This window comes from Myotis daubentonii, chromosome 9 (assembly GCF_963259705.1).
Source record: "Myotis daubentonii chromosome 9, mMyoDau2.1, whole genome shotgun sequence".
In the NCBI taxonomy this organism is placed as follows: Eukaryota; Metazoa; Chordata; class Mammalia; order Chiroptera; family Vespertilionidae; genus Myotis; species Myotis daubentonii.
The window spans coordinates 57,722,403-57,746,146 of NC_081848.1; the positions used below are offsets into that span (position 1 = coordinate 57,722,403).

General features: G+C 37.8%; 1 protein-coding gene across 2 annotated transcripts in view; it reads left to right on the top strand.

Annotated features, from left to right (window-relative positions):
* Window positions 1–20,865, top strand: part of PRMT3 (protein arginine methyltransferase 3) — a 105,037-nt gene extending 84,172 nt beyond the window's left edge. For both annotated transcript variants that reach the window (XM_059709144.1, XM_059709143.1), the window contains 3 exons: window positions 7,200–7,250; window positions 7,447–7,534; window positions 15,786–20,865. In XM_059709144.1, coding sequence (XP_059565127.1) covers window positions 7,200–7,250; window positions 7,447–7,534; window positions 15,786–15,895 — 249 coding nt within the window. In that variant the 3' untranslated portion in view covers window positions 15,896–20,865. The remainder of the gene's footprint in view (window positions 1–7,199; window positions 7,251–7,446; window positions 7,535–15,785) is intronic.
* The last annotated feature ends 2,879 nt before the right edge of the window (window positions 20,866–23,744 follow it).

Genomic DNA, 23,744 nt, shown 5'->3' on the forward strand with positions numbered 1-23,744 from the left:
TTATTTACCACTCATTTTCCCTTCTCTCAATCTAAGGGCTTTATAACTAAGTTTTTTCTGACTGTTGTATAATTCAGTGAAACTTTATTTAATTGTGACCTTGCCTTTGGAGATTAACCCAGCTCTTAGAGGTATTTGATTTTAATGCTTTTTTCCCCTCAGCTGTTCTTTTGCCCCTGACAAGATATATATGTGGAACAAAAGAGGAATTTATTCTGTGGTCAGGTCTTCTAACATATCTGATCTTTTTCAAGAACATGTCAAGCTGTGCTGCAGTTATTTATTACCATTGTCTATGAGTCTTCATTTTCAATTTCCTATGCTTGTTGTTTGTTTGTTTTTTTCTTATAGTTGAATGACACCCACAGAGAAAGGATAAATTTATTGAAATTAACATTTAAAAGATCTAGAGATACCCTGGCATGATGATAATAAGGTAGTGAAACTATAAGTACAAAAAGGTGGCATATTCATATTCTGAAGCAAAATAGTTTTGTTCCCAAATCAACTGACATATTTGGTTATAATGGCTTTGCAGAAATAAAAAACACTAGTCATAGTTCAGTTGGTTTATATAACTATGTTTCAAGGTTAAGGTTTTTTTTCTCTCCTAATTTCTATTTTAATTATTAAGGAAGACTTATACACCAAAAAATATATATATTTTAAAAACTGTTTTCTTTGAGTAGCATTCTAGGTCTTGCTTGTGTTTGAGGGTAATTACCAATTTTTTAAACCAGAAATTCCCTTTGATTTTTCAGAGTAAGAGTCTTTCACTGTCTCAGTTATATGAATGTTAGTCGACAAGTAGATTATCTGCACATACCTATTTATTTATTTATTTATTTATTTATTTATTTATTTATTATTTTTTAATTGATACCAGAGAGGGAGAAAGGGGAGAGAGAGATAGAGAGATAAACATAGATGTGAAAGAGGCACATTGATTGGTTACCTTCCTTACGTGCCTCACCGGGATGGAATGCACACCCTAAATGTGTGTCCTGACCTGGAATCAAACCTATAACCTTCTGGTGCATGGGGCAAGGCTCCAACTAACTGAGCCACACTGGCCAGGGTTGCACATAATTTTTAATCTCTGGTGAATTTCTTCCTAATGTTCCTCATGTTTCTGCTTAATGTGTGCTGGGGAACTGATCTTAACATTACCCTCAACCAAACATCATTAGGAGGGAACTGCATGAGGAGCTGAAGATATTATGATGCATTTCCAATGGAACTATAAAATAGTATATTGTGACTATTTATCCAAATTAATAAATATTTATCTATAGGATTACTTTTGATGGCCAAATGGCATTTCATTGTATAGAGGTATTATGATTTATTAACTGGTCACCTATTGTTGAAAATTTGAGCTAAAATTGGCATCTTATGGCTAAATCTTTGCAGGCATACTTAATAATTTCCATAGAATACTTTTTAGAATTCCTGGGTCATTGAATATATACATTATGTAAACATGGCACTTAGAAAGCATAAAACATGCAGAAATCATACGTGTAGTGTGATAAAATTGCCCAAAGAAGAATATTCACCACGTACTCAACTCAGCTTAAGAATATTAATAGCAAACCAAGAGCCCACCATGTAACCCCTTTCAGTTTCTATCCCTATATAAGGGTAACTAATATACTGACTTACAATACCATAAGTTTTGCTGTTTTTGAATATTCTGTATATAAATGGAATTATATCATTTGTACTATTTCATGTATGACTTCTTTCTAATACAAATGTTTTGTCTTTTTGTTTTTATTGATCAAATGTTATATCTTTTAATATGTATTGCTAAGTTCCCGTTAGAAAGGTTATTTCAGTTTATTTTCCCACAATGAGTGCCATGTTTCCCACTAAACTGTGGTTATTATCATTTTAAAAAGTTCTGATCAAGGAAATGGTTGTTTCAGTTTACTCACTTTTCTCTAAATAGGTCAAACATCTTTTTTCACATGCTTATTAATCAGTTGATTTTCCTTTCAGAAATGTCCTTTGTCTTAATTTCTTTTGACATATTGTTTTCTTACTAATTTAGAAGTTTAATGTACAAAGAACACATGACCCTTTGTTTTATATATATTACAAATATTCTCAGATTTGTTGCCTTTCAATTTTGATACTAAAGTTTTAAATTTCCCTTATATTAAGTCTGCCTATGTGTAGCATTTTAAAAGCCTTCTTCAGTTCCAGATTTTATACTGGTAAACACTTATATATGTTGGTGGGATTTCACTTTTCCTCCCTCCTACCCTTCCACCCACTGCACTGATCTTTATAATTACATGTGCAAATTGATAACCCCACCAGATGATGTTGTAATTTTGCCTTACACAATTATAAGTATTGTGAAGGGAAAAGTAAAACCCAATTATTTATTACTGTTGTTGTTCTTGTATTATATTTGATGTTTCAGGTTTTCCTTCTAGTATTGTAACCCATCAGCCTGAAGAACTTCCTTTAAAATTTCTTCTAAAAAGTCCACTGGCAGTGAATTATTTTTGTTTCCTTTACTTGAAAATGTCTTTATTTTACCTTTATTCCTGAAGGATATTTTTTCTGGATATAGAAATGTAAAGGGTTTTTTTTTTCCTGCTTCAGTATTTTTATCTTTTCCATCATGACCACCAATTACATGTATGTTAGCTTTATAGTTCCCTGCAACTCTGTGCATTCTATTTCAAACTTTTCCCCTTTGTTTTTAAAATTAAATAATTTCCATTGATCTATCTTAAAACTCACTGCTTTTTTCCTTATTATCTCCATTCTGCAATTCAGCCCAGGGAGTTCTTTTGTTTCCATTATTTTTTAGTTTTCAATATTCCTTATGTTTCTTTTTTTTTTAACTAGAGGCCTGGTGCACAAAATTCATACACAGCTAGGGTCCATAGTCCTGGCCGGCGATCAGAGCCAATTGGGGCCTTCCGGCTGCTGGCTGGGACCTTCCTTCCCCTGGCTGCCGGTTAGCTGCTGGCTGGGGCCTTCCTTTCTTCCGCACCACCCCCGATGGTCAGCGCATATCATAGCAAGCAGTCGAACTCTTGAGGGGATGATTTGCATATTAGCCTTTTATTATATAGGACTGGTGGCCCGGTGCACAGATTCGTGCATATTGAAAGGAAATTCATTAGAAGGTGGCCAGCAGGGCGGGAATTGGTGAGACGGGCCAGACACACCCTGGAGCCAACCTCCCATGGTCCCTCCCCGGTTGGCTGCACCTGGGGTGATGCTGTGGCTCGAAGGGCATCTGCAGTCACCGCAGCTCAGCAGTAAGTCAGATTTGGGGCCGACAGTGCCCCAGCAGCAACATAACCCATGGTTGAAGGTGGAATCACACAGCCCTGCAAGGAGTCAGGCTTCCTCCTGTGTTGAGCGTCTGCCCCTTGGTGGTCAGTGCACGTCATACCTATCAGCTGGTCAGATGGTCAGACTGTTGCTTAGCCTTTTATATATATAGACTAGAGGCCCGGTGCACAAAAATTTGTGCACTCGTGAAGGAGTGGGGGTCCCTCAGCCCGGCCTGTGCCCTCTCGCAGCCTGGGACCCCTCAGGAGATAACAACCTGCTGGCTTAGGCCTGCTCCTGGGTGGCAGAGGGCAGGCCCAATCCCTAGGTACAACCCCTGGTCGGGCTCAGAGCAGAGCCGATTGGGGAGTTGGAGCGCCGCCCCCTGTCATGCACAGAGCAGGGCGGATTGGGAGGTTGCGATGCCACCCTCAGTCACGCTCAGGGTAGGGCCGATTGGGGGGTTGGGGCACGGCCCCCTGTCACACTCAAGGCAGGGTTGATGGGGAGGTTGCGGCACCACCCCCTGTCACGCACAGAGCAGGGCCCATCAGGGGGTTGGGGAGCTCCCCCCTGTCATGCACAGAGCAGGGCCGATCAGGTGGTTGAGGAGCTCCCCACTGTCACTCACAGAGTAGGGCGGATCAGGGGGCTGGGGCGCCACCCTCTATCACCCACAGAGCAGGACCGATCAGGGGGTTGGTGTGCCGCCACTGTCACACTCAGGGCAGGGCCGGTGGGGAGGTTATGGCTCTACCCCGTCACACACAGAGCAGGGCCGATCAGAGGGTTGGGGCGCCGCACCCTGTCACACATGGAGCCGCAGGGCGATCAGGGGGTTGGGGAGCTCCCCCCTATCAGGCACAGAGTATGGCTGATCAGGGAGTTGGGGCGCCTTCCCCTGTCACGAACAGAGCAGGGCAGATAGGGATGTTGTGGCCCCGCCCCCTGTCACACACAGAGCCGCCGGGCGATCAGGGGGTTTGGGCGCTGCCCCCGTCACACTGATCCCAGTTCCGGGAGGCATATTACCCTTTTACTATATAGGATAGAGGCCTGGTGCATGGGTGGGTGCCGGCTGGTTTGCCCTGAAGGGTGTCCTGGATCAGGGTGGGGGTCCCCACTGGGGTGCCTGGCCAGCCTGGGTGAGGGGATGATGGCTGTTTGCAGCTGGTCACACACCCTTCAGGGTGGGGGTCCCCACTGGGGTGCCTGGCCAGTCTGGGTGAGGGGCTGAGGGCTGTTTTCAGGCTGGCGGGTGACTGAAGCTCCCAACCGCCCCTTTTTTTCTTTTTCTTTTTTTTTTTATTCTGGGCCAGCTTTAGCTCTGAGGCTTGGCTCCAGCTCTTAGGCCTCTGCTGCTGAAAGCAGGTTTCTGGCCTTCGTTTACCTTCTGTATTTGAAACAATGTTGGGATCCTGCTGCCTGAAGCCCGGCGACTAAAGCAGGTTTCTGGGGTTTTGTTTAGCTTCTATATTTGTAACATAGTTGCTTAGAGTTGCAGCTCAGAGGCCTGCAGTGGCAGGCGGGGAACGTTGGAGTCCTCCATCACTGAAGCAAGCAAGCCTCATGTTAGTTTCAAGCTGCCTGGCTGCCGGCCGCCATCTTGGCTGGCAGTTAATTTGCATTTTGCCCTGATTCGCCAATGGGAAGGGTAGCGGTCGTACGCTAATTACCATGTTTCTCTTTTATTAGATAGGATAGTTTCTATTTTTCTATGAGAATTCCTATCTTCTGATTCATTTCACTGTGTTTTCTATTAGATGTTGTACATCCTTTGTCAAGTGGATTCTCGTAATGTTATAACTGTCTGGATAATGCTCATGTTTAGTGTTTGCAGGCAATCAGACCAATTCAAGTCAAAACACAAGTTTTGTCAATAGTGTCTGTGCAGAGAGTGGATCAAATCTTAGTCATTCTCTAAGCATATGTTACATTGTTTTGGGTCTCTCTGTATATGCACGTAAGGAATTAGCCTTAGATTTGTACAGGTTTTTCAAATCTTAGTTCAGTTCTCTAAGCCTTTGCCACTTTATTTGGTTTTTTTTTTTTTTCCCCACACGTTTATTCAAGGTTTAATCCTAGGATTTGTGCCAGTGATTTAAGTTTTAGTTCAATTTTTTCAGCCTCTATTGTGTTGGTTTGGATCTCACCTGAGCTGTGTAGCTCAGGGGGTTAGCCTGAGACTTGTGCAGCTTTAGACATAGAATTAGGTATCCTCTGCTTTCTTTCTTCCTCATATTTGATCTACACTCTCCATTTTTTTCAAAGTTGAAAATTACTGGGTCCATCTAAGTGTAGTTATTCAATCATTTTATAAAGTGCACTATATAATGAGACTAGTTAATTTAAGAAACTGAAGACTTAAAAAAGTTAATTTAAAATTTATTAAGAACCTGCTGTATAACAGATTTGTGCTGGGTAAAGGGCATAAAAATATAAATTACTCATAGGCTTTGCTTATAAATAAGTTACAGTCTGATAGGGCAAACTAAACTAAAATATAGATGATAAGTACTATAATAAAGTTGTATATCATAGCACATTCACTCAGCAAATATGAATTGTGTTCTATGGGCCAGGCACTGCACTGGCCATGAAGAATATAGTGGTGAACATGATAGACATAAGAATAAATTTAAGTAAACAGTTAAATTAGTCATTGGAGAAGTATCAGGAAATCAGCTGGATAAAAGGTTATATATTTTAGAAATGTTCTCGTTAGCTACATGGTTTTCTGTAATAACTTGTAGCTGAACACTACGTTGCTTTATAATCCTATTTGACAGAATTATAAATAGTGTTTCGATTTTTCTTTTGGTATCTAAAGTATAATGAACCTGAAGGTTAAATATTGAATTTGGTTTGGATTCAATCCATATTAATCCTACAGATCAATAAAACTTCACGTTCCCAACAAAAGCAGCAGTGTCCTGTTTTTAACACTTTAAGAGCTTTATTTAATGCCAGTTGTAAAAGTAGGTTAAGTTAAGCTAGTCCCAGTAGTGAAAGAAAAAGGAATGGTAGTTAAAGTTTAAACAAAATAAATGAAAACTCTATATTCATCTGAATGTTAGTTTCTTTTAGAGACCTTTTTGTACTCTAATAGTAACCCTTAGAGTTACTTCGAGTTTCTCTTTTGGCGATTTGCTTAAACATAAGTTTTATTTGAGTACTATTACTGATCTTTATTTTATTTTCAGAAGAAAAAAAGCAACATTTAAATATTCCATAATCTCATTGCAAAAATATTCATAATGGTTTGCTTTAAAATTGGATGCATAATATCAGAAGAAATTTAATGAGCTGTCTTTGTATAAAAGCATGTTTTAGTTCTTTATTGTTGTGTAACACAATACCCAAAAACTTAATGCTTTGAGGTCACAATCATTTAGAGTTATGGTTTATGATTCTGCAGTCTGGACTGGACTTATCTACTAGTTTTTCTGCTGGTCCCTCCTGGGTCTCTTGAGCTGCTGCAGTTGTCTGGAGGCCTGACTAGTACCACAGGGTCCAGGATGCCTTACCTCGCATGGCAGCATCTCAGCAGGAGAGTCTGGACCCACAAAGGGCTGCTGAGCCTCTCTCTCCTTATAGTCTCTCACCTTTCAGTAGTCTACCATGATCATTTCTCTAATAAAACATATTGATTATTTGATTAGCCTTGTTACCTTTATTATTGTGTTGTTTCTGTGGGGAAAAGCCAAATTATATTACTTTATTTTTACTTATAACATCTTTTCCAGAAAAAAATGGTGACCTGCCATAAGTTTAAGAGGTATCTGGTCTTTGAAATGGTTTTTTATTTGCCATGTTTTAAAAGACTGAATAGTAAATTATGTCATGTAATTAGTTTGTTTGTTTGTTTATTTATTTCATTTATTTTTTAAAAACAGGCAATTGCTGGCTACTTTGATATATATTTTGAGAGGAATTGCCAAAACAGGGTAAGTATTATGAGTTGTCTCATAAGAATTAATTATGTGAAATACATTGCATTTTATTTTTGTGCCCCAAGGTGTTTGATCATAAGCATTTTGCTATTGTAAGCAATTGGAGCTTGTATTTGATGTAGTAGATTAATGTACCATGATATTAAATATCTTGTACTTCATCAGATACTTTTGAACTCCACCATTGCAGGTCGTGTTCTCTACGGGCCCCCAGAGTACCGAAACACACTGGAAACAAACAATATTTCTATTGGAAAAGCCATTTTCAGTTAAAACAGGTGAGAGAGAAATGTAAAGGGGGTAAAGTGTCTTATTTATTCTGAAGCATACAATATTCATTCATTCTATAACCACTTTTTATGTGCCCACTCTATTTGAAGGAGTATAATAGTATAATAGATGCTAAAATAAGATGTTCTTGGAGCTTACCATCTACATAAATTTTTGAATTTATTGGGGTGACATGGGTTAATAAAGTTATACAGGTTTCAAGTATACAATTCTATAATATATCATCTGTACGTTGCATTGTGTGTCCACCACTCAGAGTCAAGTCTCCTTCTGTCACCATTTATCCCCCCCATTACTCTCTTCTACCTACCCCACCCTCCTTTCCTTCTGGCAATCACCACACTACTGTCTATGTATTTTTTTCTTAATCCCTTCATCTTTTTTACCCAACCTGCCTCCCATCTGACAGCTGTCAGTCTGCTCTCTATATCTATGAGTCTCTTTCTGTTTTATTTGTTTATTTTGTTAATTAACTTCCACATATAAGTGAAATCTATGGTATTTATCTTTTCTCCTACTCACTTATTTCACCTAGCATAATATTCTGCATGTCCATCCATACTGTTGCTAAGGGTAAGATTTCTTTTAAAGAAGTAATTTAAAAGAAAACTTATATTTACATCTAATATCTGCCAGTTAAAATGTATGTCACATATTATGTACTTATTATTTTGAGTACCACAGAAGAATTCAGAAAACTTTTCTTAACGATAACTAGTATTTACTAAGTTGCAAATATAACCAAAAGAAAATATAATATTTTCATTTCCCAACTGACTAAAGAGTAATACTACCATAAAGGTAAAGTATAAATAGAAGAGAATGTTCTTCAGTAGGTAGCATATTCAAAATATATTTGTCTGGAATTAACTCAATTGTCTCTATCTCCTCAAATCCTACAGTATTCAAGGACTGGTCACTTCTACCTTCCTTTGTTTTATATCTCATTGGTCTTTCACTTATATGAGCACCCATAGTTCTTCCATATTACACATTTAGCTCCAAAAGTTTGAGTTTGGTTATAAAACCTTTTTTTTTTTTTAATTTAAGCAGCTTATTACATAAGTCTTCTTGTTTCAGTTTTCTGAAAGCTTCCCCAACTTAGAAAAGCTGAATGTACAACAAACTTCAGTGAAAAGTTGTCCAACATCTCTAGTAACTCAGGAAAAAGATAACTAAAACGACAAGACACTGTTTCTTATTCATCATTATGATGGGAAATTCATAAAATTTAACAGCACCACGTGCTGACAATAATGTAGACAAATATAACTTATACTCTGCTGCTGGTAGTCTTAATTGGTACAGCAACTTTAGAAAACAGTTTGATACCATCAAGTTAAGAGTACATGAACCATCCCTACAACCACAGTTTTTTTCTAGGCATGTGTTTTGACAGTCTTTCCCACAATCTGTGTACAAGAACTTTCACAACAGTGGTTTGTAGAGGTGAAAAATTAGAAGCAACCTTAATGTCCACCAGTAGAAGATAGATAAATTTGGTAGTTGCATACAATAAAATATAGTAGATAAATCATATATGTGTGTCTATCGAAAGCAACATTGCAGAAAAATAGTGGCAGAATGATTCCTGCGATATACCATTTATGTGAATTTTAAAAACATACATTCACACATAGTAGAGGTAAGAAGTAACACTTAAGAATGATAACCGCTGAATTCAGTGTAGTGGTTACCGTTGGGGAAAGACAGAAAGAAGGAACAGGGAAGGCTATGGAGGGGGTTCAGTGCCAGGTATCTGAACTGTTTATTTTTAATATTGAAGGAATTGTAGGAGAATGTTAGTATTTGACAAAGCTGAGTAGTGGGTCCCAGGTAGTCATTATATTCTCTATACATTTAAAATATTTCATAAAATTCTACAGTTTTTATTTCACTGTTGATGCATAAGTTGAATTTAGTAGATGCAGATAAACACTATTAGGTAAGTGAGTGGATGTGCCTATGTTCCAATTAAATTTTATTTACAAAAACAGGTAGCAAGCATCAAAACTTTTCCATAAAACAAATCTCCAGGCACAATTGCTTCATTGCAAATTTTCCCAATCACTTAAAAAAAGAAATAACACCAAAATCTATACAGTCTCTTTCAAATAAAGAGAGCTAAAATTATGAGTAGTAGTATGTTGATAACAAAAACTAGACAAAGATAGTACAAGAAAATTAAGCTACAGACCAATTCCCATTATGAATATAAATGCATAAATCCTCAACAAAATACTAGCAAGTTGAATCCAGCAATATTATAAGAAGAACAATGCCATTACCATATGAGGGGTTTATTCCAGGAATGCAAGGCTTATTCAGTATTTTTAAGTCATTTAATGTGATCCACAAGCTACCAGAATAAAAAAAAACAACACATGATCGCACCAATGACTAGAAAAATCACCTGATAAAATTCAGTTTCCATTCATGATAAATACTAAAGCAAACTAGAAATAAAAGAACTTCCTCAACCTGATAAAGGCATCCACACAAAGTCAACAGTAGCACATAATATACAGATGATGTATTGCAGAATTGTGTGCCTGAAGCCTGTATAATTTTTTTAACCAATGTCACCCCAATAAATACAATTTTTTTTAAAAAAAAGATAAACATTCTAAGCAATAAATATGTTTTATAATTTAAAAAAAATAAAAAAGTAAGAAAAGACAATGTGAATATTTTCCCAGACTAAGATTCTACCTTTGGCTAAAAGCAAAATGGAACTGTATAATAATGAGTCTAATTTGTTTTTGTTTTGTTTGTTTGTCATTTTATTTACAATGTAATTTAAAAAAAAAATTCCAAAAGAAGTGCTCTAAACATTTGAGCACTTCTAGCATTGTGGGAATAAGACTGAATACTCTTAAAAGAGTTAGAGAACATTTACTTTAAGGTTAAAGTCAAGTCGTATGTTTTTCTTTTTCCTTTAAAAATACTAATGTACAATTTTATTTTACAAACTTATGTGGCAGTGTTTACTTAAAAAACCCAGATCATTTTTCTGTTATTTGGCTTTGGAAATATGATTAAAATCAGGCTATTTCTCTTTCTCTATATATACCTAGTAAGTTTTTAAATGGAGAATCCATTTATTTTTTCTTTCATTTTTTTAACTTTGAGCTTTACTAGTGACAATAATGAATTTTTTTGTTCCTTCTGGGGAAATGAAATGTCATTGCTCTGAATGAAAATAACTTTTAAAAACCACTGAATTTAAACCACATGAAATGAAATTAATTTTGTTCTTGATTGAACTGCAGCACTGCTTTGTGGTATCCTAATAGCTGTCTGCCGATGATTAAACAAGGTGGTACAGCTCAGCTCCATAGAGAATGTCTTTTGCAGCTCTCACCACAGTATACACGCTCAACAACATCAGTCATTTTATATCTATTTGACACTGATTAATTACTCCGATCTATTCTGGTGCTACAGACACTGTCCTAAACAATTGAAGGGAGTTCAGCAGTGTGAATTATGTATTTATTACTGTGACCCTTCCTGCTATTTAATTAACTTAAATAGATGGTATTTGCACCCTCATTTTGAAATTAAGGTTATTGTAAAACTAGCTATTTTACTTGTATTTCACTTTAAGACATGAAAATTATACTGAGATTATAAGGCAGTGTTTTGCCTTTTAAGTTACTCAGATGTTTTGCTTGTTTAATAGTGATGCTTAAGATTTTTTGTGTGAAAATTTAACAAAAATATCCATTAATAGTTTATCCTGACTTGGGCTCTGTGTCTAAATTGAGGAATGCATAGAGCTCTTGTAGGCATATCCTCTAAACCTGAAATGAACTTGAAAACCTGCTTTATAAGCACTTGGAACATTCCTCTTTGATCCTTACACTAAGGATTGAAAGAACATTTACAAACAAGCCAACTTAGATATTTTTAACTTAAATCAAAGAGGAGCAATCATTAGCATATACATACCAAATGGAAATATTTGTAAAAATACCTCAGATACATCAACAAGAAAGTCCCTAAAATAAATGTACAAAGGATTTTTTTTTCAATATTTATTGATTTCAGAGAGGAAGGAAGAGGGAGAGAGAGAGAGAAACATCAATGATGAGAGAGAATCATTGATCAGCTGCCTCCTGCATATGCATTGTCGGGGTTCCGGCCCACAACCTGGGCATGTGCCCTGACTGGGAATCGAACCCTGACCTCTGGTTCATACGTCGACACTCAACCACTGAGCCATGACAGCCAGATCACAAAGTATTTTTTAAGATAGTGGTTAGACATTCTAAATGATACTCATCACCACAGATAATCATTGACATGCAAATCAAAGCAATCCAATTCTGATGATTGTTTATCTCAAGATCAGGTGTTTTTAATTGTTTTATGTTCTTTATTTATTCATTTATTTAGTAATAAACAAAAGTATCTTATTGAAGTGGGAGCCAAGACAACAGGTAGTATTTTCTTTTGGCATCTCCCTCTGAGGGAGGCTAGCAAAGCTGATGGTGCCACCACGTGGACTTACGGAGATGGTTTGGTTTCTAATAACACCCAATGTTGATGACAATGGCAGAGTAAAATGAATACATTTGTGCCTTTTATTAAGGTGTCCCACTTTTGGTAATACATCATAAAGAGTTTATTCAAAATTCAGACTTAGTTTTTATTCTTTGCTATTCTAAGAAGTGAAAGTAACATTGTTTTCATTTGTTTGCCTTTCTTTAAAGTATCTTTATGGAATTTTTGTTCATATTGTCAAATCTTCAACCTTTTCCTTTTGGTTTCTGACTTTGGTTTCATATTTTAAAATATAACATTACTGCCGAAACCGGTTTGGCTCAGTGGATAGAGCGTCGGCCTGCGGACTGAGGGGTCCCAGGTTCGATTCCGGTCAAGGGCATGTACCTGGGCTGCGGGCACATCCCCAGTGGGAGATGTGCAGGAGGCGGCTGATCGATGTTTCTCTCCCATCGATGTTTCTAACTCTCTATCTCTCTCCCTTCCTCTCTGTAAAAAATCAGTAAAATATATTAAAAAAAAAAGTAAAATATAACATTACTATGGTTACACGGTTTTATTGAATCCTTTTCCTCAGTGGTTCCAAATGCCCAACTTGCCATGTACTGAATCTCCTAACACATTTTTAAATTTTTCTACATTATATATGTATCTGTGTTTAGTTCTAAAGCACCATATTTTTAAAACATTTTTATTCTATAATTTACATGCAATAAAAATTCACATTTATGTTGTATAGTTCGATGAGTTTTGACAAATATATACACCACCCTTATCCTATATAATAAAAGGGTAATATGCAAATCACCGAACGGCAGAACGACCAGTCTTTACAACACACACTGACTACTAGTGGGCAGATACTTAATGCAGGAGCTGCCCCCTGGTGGTCAGTGTGCTCCCACAGGGGGAGCACTGCTCAGCCAGAAGCTGGGCTCACAGTTGGCGAGCGCAGTGGCGGTGGCGGGAGCTTCTCCTGCCTCCACTGCAGGTGGGCAGTAAGGAGCAAGGGGTCCTGGACTGTGAGAGCCCCAGACTGCGAGAAGGATGTCTGCCTGCCGGCTTAGGCCCGATACCCCCCCGGGAGCCTAAGCCAGCAGGTGGACATCCCCCAAGGGATCCCAGACTGCAAGAGGGTGCAGTCCGGGCTGAGGGACACCCCTCCTCCCCAGTGCATGAATGTCATGCACCAGGCCTCTAGTAAAAATACAAAATACTTCCGTCACTCTAAAAAGTTTCCTTATTGAACCCTTGTGTGGACATCCCCAATTCCAGTACCCAGAGCAAGGCAGACACTGATCTGCTTTACTGTATAGTAACATTACTAATTAGCATCACTAATATTAAAGTATTAGTATTCTTTCAGAATTTTATATCAGTGGAATTACACAGGATGTACTCCTGCTTCTTTTGCTCGGCATGCTTTGATCTGTGTATCAGTACTTGGTTCCTTTTTATTGACAAGTAGTATTCCTTTGTATGGATGTATTCCAATTTACTTACGCACTCAGTTGCTGCTAGACTTTTGGATTGTTTTCCGTTAGGGATCATTATTAATAAAGTTGCTATGAACATTCGTCTAAATGTCTTTGTGCAGACATGTTTTCATTTCTCTTGGGAAAATACCTGGGAGTAGAATTATCAGGTCTTATGGTAAGTGAATGTTTAACTGTATAAGAAACTGGCAGTTTTTTTTCAAAATGACTATGCTATTTAACATTATCTACCACCACTGTATGTGCAGTTGCTCAACATCCTCCTTGCCAACACTTACAAAAAAAGTCAGTTCATTTAATTTAAACCATGCTAATGTATATGCAGTGATGTTATGCTTTTAATTTTCATTTACCTGATGACTAATAATGTTGAGCCTCTTTTCATATGTTCATTGGCCATTCGTATATTTTTTGTGTGTGATGTTTCAGTTAAAATATTTAGCTCAGTTTTTAAGTGGGTTGTTTGTCATCTTATTATTGAGTTGTCAGAATATTTATATAGATACAAGTCCTTTGTCAAATATATGTGTTGCTAATATATTTATTCCAATTCCCAGCTTTTCTTTTTATGGTCTTAATGTTTTTTTGAAGTTTCGTATCTTAAGAAATCTTTGCTACCCTAACGTTACCCTAACAAGAAGATTTTCTTGTATGTTTTCGTCTAAAAGTTCTTATAATTTGGCCTGAAAGCAGGTCTCTGGGTTTGTTTGGATTCTATAATTGAAACACTGTTTCAGCTCCAGCTCTGAGGCCGGCTGGCTGAAAGCAGGTTTCTGGGGTTTGTTTAGCTTCTATGTTTGCAACATTGTTTCTTAGAGTGGAAGCTCAGAGGCCGACAGCAGCTGGCGGGGAACCTTGGCTTCCTCCTTCACTGGAGCAAGCAAGCCTCCTGTTCGCTTCAGCTGCCTGGCTGCCGGCCGCCATCTTGGCTGGCAGTTAATTTGCATATCTCGCTGATTAGCCAATGGGAAGGGTAGTGAAGTTATGGTTAATTACCATGTTTCTCTATTATTAGATAGGATAGATAGATATGTCTAGTGATGGAAAACTATGTCAGCTTTACCATTTTTGTAGGATATATAGAATGTATCAGTAATGATATCTTTATACTCTAAAATAAATATAACTATTAGATGGTTTTGATATGTTTTACTGTGCTGTTTCACTACCATATTGAAAAACATCCAGATTTATTATCTCTGAATGTTGGGGGACTTGCAGTTAAAAAAAAAAAAGTAAAATATTTATTCAGTCCTTGGATAGTTTTATATAGATCTCTTAGTCACTTTATATGGACTCTTTGTGTGTTCATCCAGATGGTGAAGCTATACCTGCTGCTATTGGGCGTGATCTTACTCTTATTAAAGCAGGGAATGGTGATCAGTTACAACTTAATAATCTCTTTTGTTATTTTTAATTAGCTCTTGGTAAATAAGTGAAAAAAAACTTAAATGAGAAGTATTTGTACTCAGAAAAGCACATAGATATAACATATAATTTCATTTTGGAATAAAATAAAATTTGGAGTGTACTCTATAAGATTTTAGGGAATCAGTTTTTACATTTAAAACAAATATGTAATGTTTTTTGTGTTTACTGTTTCACCTGTGTAGGTTCTGTTTTCCATTTACACTGTTAGCACCTTCAAGGCTAACAGCCTTGTCATGTGACTCTATAAATTTATGTTTTCTCAACTGTAGTTTTCTGTACCTGAGAATGTCATGTTCTGAAGGCTCTCTATAACATGTGTTTTCTCCCTTAAATGCCATTCCATGTGTACTCCTTAAGTTAACCATGATTTTAGCCCTCAGGTCACTCTTTTATTAAATTCTTGTGAAACATGCCTTTTACTGCCTTTCAGCCATCCCCAATTTTCACTCTCAGCATACTTTAGACATAAACCTGTTGTGTAATTGTTGGTGTAGCTATTTATCTTTACCTGGACATCATGTGAACTCTTTGAGGGCAGGAACCATATCTTGTATCTTTCTGTGTGCTCAGGATTCACCATAGGAACTCGTATTCAGGAGTTCAATAAAACTACTCCCCAATCCCACATGACCACTGAAGTTTTGCTCTTTCTCAAAAATTGACAATTTAAAAGTTTTTGAAAATTAGTGAAACATCTCAACAGCAACAACAAAAAAACAGAAGTACTGGTGTACATTATTACTTTTCTGTTAGGACTGTTTTCCTTGAATTCTTAAACATACTTTTTGCCTTTCTCCTGTAGGTGAATCCTTGAAAGGAAAGATCACGGTCCAGAAGAATAAGAAAGATCCACGTTCTCTCATTGTGACCCTGACATTGAATAATTCAACTCAAACTTATGGTCTCCAGTGAAAAAGCCATGAAAGCACAACTAACTTTCTGGGGTTTTTTTGTGGGGGTGGGAGCATTGTGGGTGTAGGGGGAGCAGTTTTATGTGAGCACATGGATGATTGATCCTTTCCTAATGAGTCTCCTCAGTAGAATTGTGGCAGGAATCCAATGTAATACAGCCAAGGAAGGGAATCCACTGGTCCTAGTGATCCACCTACATAACCACATTCTTGGAAGTCTAGTTGGTGAGATTTAACCAAACCAAATGTGACCCCTACATTAAGTTTAGCTTTATTGAAAATCATTTCAATTGGCCTACATATGGAACAGACATGGTCTTTGTTATTGTTTTAAAAGTTCCTATTATAAATTTTAAACAGTACATAGTTGTTATTTGGGTAATGTTTTATTAAACTAGTAACTACACACAAGGCATTGCACATTTTATTGCAGATTTCCTCTCTGAGGAGGAGTATTTGTTAGAATATCAGTATATAATAGATTCAAGACCAAGTGTAAGGGACTAAAATATGGAAAAGCGCATCACACAAATCATACGATTATTTTGTAGTGCTGTAGTTTTCATTTTGTAGCTTTGCAAATATACTTTAGCCATTTAATTTTCTAGCATTGCCCAGGAAATCTAATTTCAATATGTTTATTATAGGTTTCACAAAAGTTTTTAAAGTTTGGGATAAATGTGTACTTATTTACTAACATAATGCCTTCTTCAAACTAGATTTTTGTGCAAAGCTAAATGTGTAACTGTTGATCTATCACTCTTTACAATTGTGTCATTTATCGTTGACTCAGTTTGAAACGCAGAATAGAAAACATTTAATAAAATGTATACAACAGCCATTAGCATTATAAAATGACATTTCAAAATATTAAGGCCTTTTATAAAATCAGAAGCATAAAAATTTTATTAAAGTACTTGACATACAATATTACATTAGTTTCAGAAGGTGTGCAATATAGTGATGCACCATTTATTATAAACATAAAATGATCCTCACAATAAGTCTAGTAGCCATCTGTCACCATAAAATGTTATGGTGTAATTGACTATATTCCCTGTGTTGTACACTACATTCCTGTGGCTTATTTTATAACTGGAAGTTTATATCTCATCCCCCTTCACCATTTTCACCCATTCTTCCTGCCCCCCTCCCCTCTGGTAACCATCAGTTCTCTGTATCTATGAATCTGGTTTTGTTTTAGATTCCGTATATAAGTGAAATTATCTGGTGTTTATCTTTCTCTAGCTGACTTATTTCATTTACCATAATACCCTCTAGGTCCATCCATGTTGTCAAAAATGGTAGGATTTCATTCTTTTGTATTTCTAAGTAATATTTCATTGTGTGTATATACTTCATCTTCTTTATTCATTTATTGATGAATACCTAAGTTGCTTCCATATCTTGGCTATCTTATATAATAAAACCCTAATATGCAAATCTACCAAATGGTGGAACGACTGGCCACTATGATCCACACTGACCATCAGGGGGCAGACACTCAACACAGGAGCTACTCCCTCGTGGTCAATGTGCTCCCACAAGGGGAGCACCGCTAAGCCAGAAGCCGGGCTCACGGCTGGGGAGCGCAGTGTGGTGGTGGGAGCCTCTCACCCCTCCGCTGCAGGTGGGCGGTAAGGAGCGAGGGGTCCCAGACTGCAAGAGCCCCGGACATCCCTTGAGGGGGTCCCGGACTGCGAGAAGGCGCAGGCTGGGCTGAGGGACATCCCTCCACCCCCCAGTGCACGAGTGTTGTGCACTGGGCCTCTAGTTGTAAATAATACTGCCGTGAACATAGGGGCGCATACGTCTTTTCAGATTAGTTTTTTACTTTTCTTCGTGTAAATACCCAGAAGTGGAATCTCTGGGTCTTACAGTAGTTCAGTTTTTAATATTTTGAGGGATCTCCATACTGTTTTCTATACAACAGTGCAGGAGGATTCCTTTTTCTCCACATCCACACCAACACTTGTTATTTGTTGACTTTTTAATAATAGCCATTCTGACAGGTGTGAGGTGATCTCTCATTGTAGTTTTGATTTGCATTTCTCTGATGATTAGTGATGTTGAGCATCTGTTCATATGTCTGTTGGCCATTTCTAAATTGGGTTGTTTGGGATTTTTTGATGTTGATAAACAAGTCTTAAAGGAATTGTTTTTTTAAAAAAATAGGGATTTTTAAAGAGGTGGGTCACATGCTTCTTTTCAGTTCAATCACTGGCATTTTGTTTTTTTGTTTTGTTTGTTTCAAAACAAAACAGAGGCAAGGCCACAGTGGTAAGAAGTATGAGCTCTGGAGTCAGTGTGTAGGTTGAAGCCGTGGTTCTGGGTCTTACTTGCTATGTGATCTTAGTCACATTCCTAACGTCTCTCTCCCTCCATGAATGTGCCAATTCATGAGTTAATGCATTTCAACTACTTAGATCAGTAGTTACCATATTGGAAACAGTCCATGGAAGTGATAGGTCATCATCATCATAGTCAAGAATCCCTCCAAAGAATATATGACATTTACATTAGTTCAGTTGGAGAATTGTCAACCTCATTAAAAACTAGCCTACTACATGAATGGGTGGGAAGATTACAACCGAAATTAATATTTAATATAGCAAAAATTGTATTGAAAAGAAATTGTCTTTTGGTCTTTATTTGAGAACTAGACTTATAACCCGTCAAACGATGGTATTTCAGACCATAGTCTCTTAAGTTATTCTTCATGAGCATGATTTTTCTTTTCACTGGGTTAAATCAGCCAGCTTGTTTTCAATGTGAATTTGTATTCAGACCATTACTGGAAATGTATGGTGCAGATAGTACAGCTCAAAGTACTTGCAATTTTGAACAAAGTTGAGTGGGGTGGGGTGATAAAACAAAAATCAGGAAGCCTGTAAGAAGTTTAATAGATTGTTAAAGTAACAAAAACTATCTAATTTTTTATTTTGTTTTTTTTTCTTGTATGTACATAACCATTGTTTTCTGCTACTTAAAAAAGTTTTATCAAAAATGATTATTCTTCAAAATTCTTGTTTAATTTTCATGGGGTTTTTACCCAGTGGCTCTTGATTGTTTTCTCCTAGCTATAACTAGCCCAACCATAGTTTGTGTACCTAAACATTTTATGAAAATTTCAGAGTCCAAATATTAGCTCTTCATCTGGAATTTCTGCCATTGAACTGCTGTGAAAAATAAATACTTTGTCACCCTTGACAGAGGTAACATAATGTCCTTTCATGCTGTGACAGATGGGCGTTTATTCATAGCAAATTACTCTGTCCCAAGGATTCTCTTTTATTTCCATTAAGAAATTTTTTTTTCCCATTTTACTTTGTGAACATTAACATTATAATGTTGTGATATGTGGAGTTCATTCAAGTAGAACAGTCATCTCTTTTGAGTAGAGCAGTATTTTCTGAACGGAGCATTTTGGAAGGAATCTTCCAAGAAAACAACTCTGCAGGTGTGCAGCATTGCACAAGTGGTCCAAAGTAGCCCCGACTGCCAGGAACAAATAAGTCATGGAGTTCTCATTTATTGCTTAAAGAATTTATGTCTGATGCATAGGGCAAATAATTCTGATCCAATCGGTGATAGCCATTGTCCTGCAAAAGAAAAGAGTAAGCTTGTTCAAATAAAACAACGATAGAATTTTTCACTAAGATTCAGGTTTTCAAATTAGAATTTCGGAAAACATGTATCCACCACCGTGAGCTTGCTGGCTCTTAAAAAGACTGAGAATAGTCATACAAGGAAGGAAAAATATTTTTTTTCTACCCTTTTAAGTTCTCTCAACTGGAACCTCTGTAACAAAGATTAGCCAGAGAAATGCATTTAATAGAAGTTTTACATGACACAGGAGCCTTCAGAAGGAAATAAAGACCTGAAGAAACAGTTGCACCTGACTTTTTATGCCAGGTTTGCTGAAGAGTGTCAAGTTGTGGGAAGATGTGACAGGAAAAGGTGTGGTCAGTATAGTAAATAGGGGCAAACTTATCAAGGCCCGATCATTCAGATTCCTCTCTGTCCCTTCATTTTTGGAAATACTCCTTTCCTGCCGGTGTAGGGAGGCACCTCTCACAGAAGGGTTTTATGAGCGGCTTCAGGGGAAGGTCAGAAAGTCCTTCATGAAGGTGAGAGGAATCATACAGACAGATCAAATATATGTTCTCATGGTGGCTGTTGAACACTGGGTTCACCTGTTTACAGGGAAGCATCAAGTCATAAGAGTTAACAAAAGAGAAAAAGAAAAGGTCATCTTTCATTCCTCACATTCCATGAGCTTGAAATATTCAGTATGCTAAGTTGCTGTATTTTGTGGTAGTGTGCTCTATACCTGGTCAGCAATAACAACTGGTGATTTTTTTTATCCTGGATGACAAAATGAATCAACATTTTGAAGATCTGCATCACTCAAAGAACTAATATCCTGCTCCCCCCCCCCCAAAAAAATTGTGTAATGTCACAAATATCCATTCAAAGTACAAGATAAATTACTGGATTCTAATGAAACAATAAAAGTTTATTGATAAAGTTTTAGGTTTCACATTGCCACTGGCCTTTAAGAAACTACCTGTCAAGCTTGGACTTAGTATTCAAGAAGATTATATGAGGCTATATTTTCCTTATGAATCTCAACCAAAACAAACAGACTGAATGCAGAAGCAGGTATAAGAATACAGCTGTGTCCTTTCTACTAAACCAGGTAATAGAGATTTGTAAAAATGCTAAATAACACTACTCTTACTAAATATTATTTTTGGGAAAAAAATTTCATTAAAAGTTACTTCTCAATGAGATTTCTCTGTCCAATTTAAAGTTGTAAAACCCATACTCCTCCTCCCCCTCCACCCCCCTCCCTCCTCCTATTCTCCTAGCACTTACTGCTATTTAGTGTACTATCTGTATTTTACCAGTTTGTCTTTTTTATTTCTTTTTCCTTCCACTAGAATATGAGCTCCAGGAGGATAGGGATTTTTGTTCATTTTATTAATTGCTGTATTGTGCACTGGCATATAGTAGGAGTTTAGTCAATATCTGTTGAAGGATATTGGCCAATAATCTAGACTGGTGGTTCGCTATAATTAACCAATGATACTATGGCAGTTTCTCCTCTTTAATTACTTATTTCGTTATCTATAAATTACTTTATTTTGCCTTTCTGAATTAAGACACCTCTAATAGATTAGTACATGTTTAAATGTTTATTTTTTTTCAACCACTGATGTTTTAAAATTCACAGCCTGAGACCATCAAATGGTTTTGACCCCATATAAAAACCCTAGGTTTACATATGGGTGGATCATTTAGTGAACATATGCACATTTAAATAGTTTTTAATTTACTTGCACTTGATCCTTTTCACAAAGTAAATAATTTGGTATATTTTAGAATTGGCAAAGGGTAATGATAGGTGTGAAAATTGCTTGCACAGATACATTATTTTAAAATCAAATTGTTTATAAAACAATATTTTCTTTATGAATTAAACAGTAAGGAAACAAGGACAAAATTAGGAGTGACTCCAAAAATCTTCAACATATAACTTCATAAACTAATGTCAATAATTAGGAATATTTTAGCTAATGAGAAATCTTGATCAAATAATTTTTTAAAACCTTACTTATACATATGGATAATAGTTTTATAACATTAGTAACAGCAAGGATTTTTTTTAAGTGGTATTTTTATTCTCATCTCCATCCTTAACGTTTTTGAAAGAACAAAATCTTTGTGTGGTTTGAGTGCCCTTGGAGTGATTTCTGAAAGCAGACAGCACATTTTTCCCTCTTTGAAACTGGAGCTGAAATCACAGGAACATGAATGGAGCCCCAGGTCTGTTTCATTAGTGTGTGTGTCTCCAATGACCCTCCTGCTGGGAACCCTAATAGGATTTCTTCCCCTTACACCTTCCTCTGCCCCTATCCTCATGCTGTTCTATGGTATTTGGTTTAATGAGAGAACTCCTGTGATCCAGAAAAGAAAAAACGCCTGTCTTTTCCTTAAATAGACAAAAGGATAGCTAAGGGAATTCAAAATTGTGTTCTGTTTCCTGCCATTTGATTGTGACCAGCATTTGATGACAATCCTGAATATGCTGAACCAGAAAGATCACAGTAGCCACTTAGTCTCAAAATCTCAGGCATGGTTGGGCAGATTGCCTCTCACAGAAATCCATTTAGCATTAATAATGTAGAGACAGAAGACATTAGCTGGGAGGGGAAATGGGTTGGTGGAGAAAAGCAGAGAAGAAAATAGAAACCCTAAAATTTTTCCTATGAAGTGAGAACTTGAAACAACCTAGTGTTGATGAAATAATTGATAAAAGTGCATGTAAAATGTTTACAATAACATATATATATACATATATATATATACACACACACACAATAAAGAGGTAATATGCAAATTGACCATCACGCCCTTGCACAAAATGGCCGCCCCATGTGTCCATGATGGCTACCACAAGATGGTCGGCAGGGTAGGGCAATTGTGGATGATCAGGCCAGCAGGGGAGGGAAGTTAGGGGCAATGAGGGCAGTTGGGGGCGACCATGCCAGTGGGGGGGGGGGGCAGTAAGGGGTGACCATGCCAGTGAGGGAGGCAGTTGGGGGCGACCAGGCCAGTGGGGGGGCAGTAAGGGGTGACCATGCCAGCGAGGGAGGCAGTTGGGGGCAACCAGGCCAGTGGGGGGGGCAGTAAGGGGTGACCATGCCAGCGAGGGGGGCATTTGGGGGTTAGCAGGCCAGCGGGGGGGGGGGGCAGTTAGGGGCAATCAGGCAGGCAGGCAGGTGAGCAGTTAGGAGCCAGTGGTCCCAGATTGTGAGAGGGATGTCCAATTTCCGGTTTAGGCCTGACATCCCCCAAGGGGTCCCAGATTGGAGAGGGTGCAGGCTGGGCTGAGGGCTCCCCCACCTCTGTGCATGAATTTTGTGCACCAGGCCTCTAGTTATGGAAATAAGAGTAATAGATACTGGGAAGTTTAGGGTGGTAAAAGTAAGCAAAATTCTATCAGAGAAAGATAGCAGTGTCTAAAATGGATGCACCAAAAAGTAGATATATAGACATTATTTAGGGATGTAAAAGTGACCGTGAGAAAATTTTAAAAAATTGTTTAACAAATTAAAAGAGGTTCGTTCTGGGTAGGAGTTAGGTTACAGAGGACTGGATAGAGGGACTCTTATTTATGATCCCTTGTATCCATTGATTTGATCTATATGGTAATAAAACATTTTAAATTGAACTAAAACTAGTGCCATCTGACCCCTTGGATAGTTGCCTTGGGGCTGGATAGAGGTGGGGCATGGTCTGGGATGTGAAATTGGGCTGGGGCGGGTCCCAGGGGATCAACAGGGCAGACCGAGCAATCAGTTATGGCTGCTCTCAGTTCCGTCCCTAGGGGCTCTGCCTCTCAGAGTCCCAGCAACTGCTGCAAACCTCGGAGAGAAAGCTGCCTTCGAGTTCCGACCGAAGCCAGACAGTCCCCCTTCTCCCGTTTGAGTCTGGGTCCCCAGAGACTCGCCCGGATCTGGAGCTCAGAGTCTGAAACTCCCTCCCGATTGAAAACAACAACCGAGCCCTCCGCCGCCAGCCCGCTCTGCGCGCGCGCGCACTCCGCACCTGAGTATTTCACTTCAGCACTGTGCCTCCTCTGAGTCTGGGTATGATATTCTCTTTCCTCCTAGTTGTAGAATTTCCACTCAGTCAGCCTTCCTGTGGTTCTGGATGATGTCTGTTCTGTCCTTTAGTTATATCTCTGAAGTGGTTGTTCGAGGCAGCAATCTCCGGCGATAACCTATGCCGCCATCTTGGTTTCTATGACTGAGTTTAACAACTGGGTTTCATAATCCCTG